This window comes from Gekko japonicus, unplaced genomic scaffold (genome assembly GCF_001447785.1).
Source record: "Gekko japonicus isolate JY-2015 unplaced genomic scaffold, Gekko_japonicus_V1.1 scaffold409, whole genome shotgun sequence".
Lineage (NCBI taxonomy): Eukaryota > Metazoa > Chordata > Lepidosauria > Squamata > Gekkonidae > Gekko > Gekko japonicus.
The window spans coordinates 55,555-57,258 of record NW_015161963.1 but is presented as its reverse complement, the minus strand read 5'-3'; the positions used below and the strand labels follow the sequence as shown (position 1 = coordinate 57,258).

Sequence of the window (1,704 nt, the reverse complement as noted above, 5' to 3'; positions counted from 1 at the left end):
TAACACTTTCTTTTCCGCCCTGGAAACGAACCTCTGGGGAAAGGAGTGTAGAAATAATCCCTTTGGGGTCAAAATTCTCTCCATTCCTCCTAAATCTAACTGCTAAACCAAACTGGCTGGCTTCAGGAGGAGGCGGCTCCAGGCTGTTCCCTGATCCCAGAGACTGTGTGTGTGTGGGGGGTCCCTAGCAAGTTGTGGGGACAAACACAGAGGACCATATTTCTTATTTTCAGGCAGGTAAGGATTGGGCCATGGAAGACCTGGATTATTATTAACAGCCTTGGGGGCAGTAGAAAGGGGTTTTGGTGTTGTTGGGGTTTTTTTTGCTGTTTCTTCCCATCCTCCCTTGGCCCAGTGCCAAGGAAGCCATTCTCCGCTACAGCTGAATCTTCAGCATATGGGAAGTGTCCCACAGACTACCTGGCTTTTTAAAAATTAGAATATTGACTGCCAAATAAAATTCCTCAATCACTAAACCACCGACATGTGCTAGGGTTTTGGTGGTGGCACTGCTGCTCCTTTGGCAGCTGTCACACACACAAAAATAAAATCTACATTCCAGATATTCACACACCTTTCTTAAGCTCCCCACCCACCCCAGTTAAAAGAGCTTATAGGTACCAAGAATTGTGAACACCATCCACACTGAAAGGAGAACTGAAGGGAGAGGACAGTGGCCTCCTTAGCAGCAGACTTGCTGCACTCCACTGCAGGAATCACAGGGCTACTTCACTTGTAGCACTCTAGAGACACAGGAGGAAGAACAGCTTCAGGCCAGAGCTCCACTAGTCCTACAGTCCAGGGATCTGCTCTGCATCAGCAGACTACTGTGGATGAGCCAGTACTGACACCCTTTACAAATCTTTTCTCTCTGTGTGGGCATCTTATCCCTCCCTTACCAGAAAAAAAAAACCAACTCCCATTATCAAGGATGAGAGGAGAGGGGCTTGTGGTGGTCAAAGCAGAGTTATCTTCTAGCGCTCTGTGATCAGGCTCCGGGAGTGCCTGCCTGGCCCATCAAGGGTGCATCGCCATTGTGCATTTCCTCCACAGGTGTCTGAGTGGTGTGCACCACAACCGTGTTCTCGTCCACCAGCTCACAGGCTTGGTTGGTGAATGCTGAGAGTGGCAACGTGATCCTCTGCATTTCACGCTCATAAGCTTTCTGCTCATGCTGCTGCTTGAGATCTTTCCCCCTGAAGACAGAGAGGATGAAAGATGGTTGGTTCTGTTGGACGTTTAGCAGAATAAATGAAGCACGGCAGAAGAATGCAGCACAGACACCTGTATGTTTAACTTCTTAAGGAAAAGTGTACTTCAAAATTAGGGAAAGGATTACATGGAAAGAAAACAACTCTAACTCATCTTTCTAGTTCTGATTTGCTGCATCTCATTTCTTTGTTCCCTCTGACCCTAAGAAGGAAGGAATGGAAGTTTCCCCCCAAAGCTTCATCCCTTGTGTACTTGCAGAATAGCATGAACTGTCTCCAATATATTGATAAGCCAATAGTCAATCTTAAGGTCACCTCATTAAGAATCTACTCTACACCTAATTGGTTCTAGGCTAAACTTGCTGCTATTAGCTTACAGAAACTTCAGCTTAACCCTTTCCTGGCTGAAGGGATGATACTTGCAAGCAAAACCCTACAGATTCACTGAGGGTCAATGAGTTCTTTTAGTGAAGCTGGTATTGCAAGATGCAGT

The 1,704-nt window shown here is 46.4% G+C and overlaps 1 protein-coding gene across 1 annotated transcript in view; it reads right to left on the bottom strand.

The window, feature by feature from the left end:
- Positions 1-314: 314 nt before the first annotated feature.
- The window catches only part of PIK3IP1 (phosphoinositide-3-kinase interacting protein 1), a 7,944-nt gene continuing 6,554 nt past the window's right edge, over positions 315-1,704 (bottom strand). Inside the window, exon 4 of the mRNA XM_015429578.1 lies at positions 315-1,196. Within this exon, the coding sequence (XP_015285064.1) occupies positions 989-1,196 (208 nt within the window). The 3' untranslated portion in view covers positions 315-988. The remainder of the gene's footprint in view (positions 1,197-1,704) is intronic.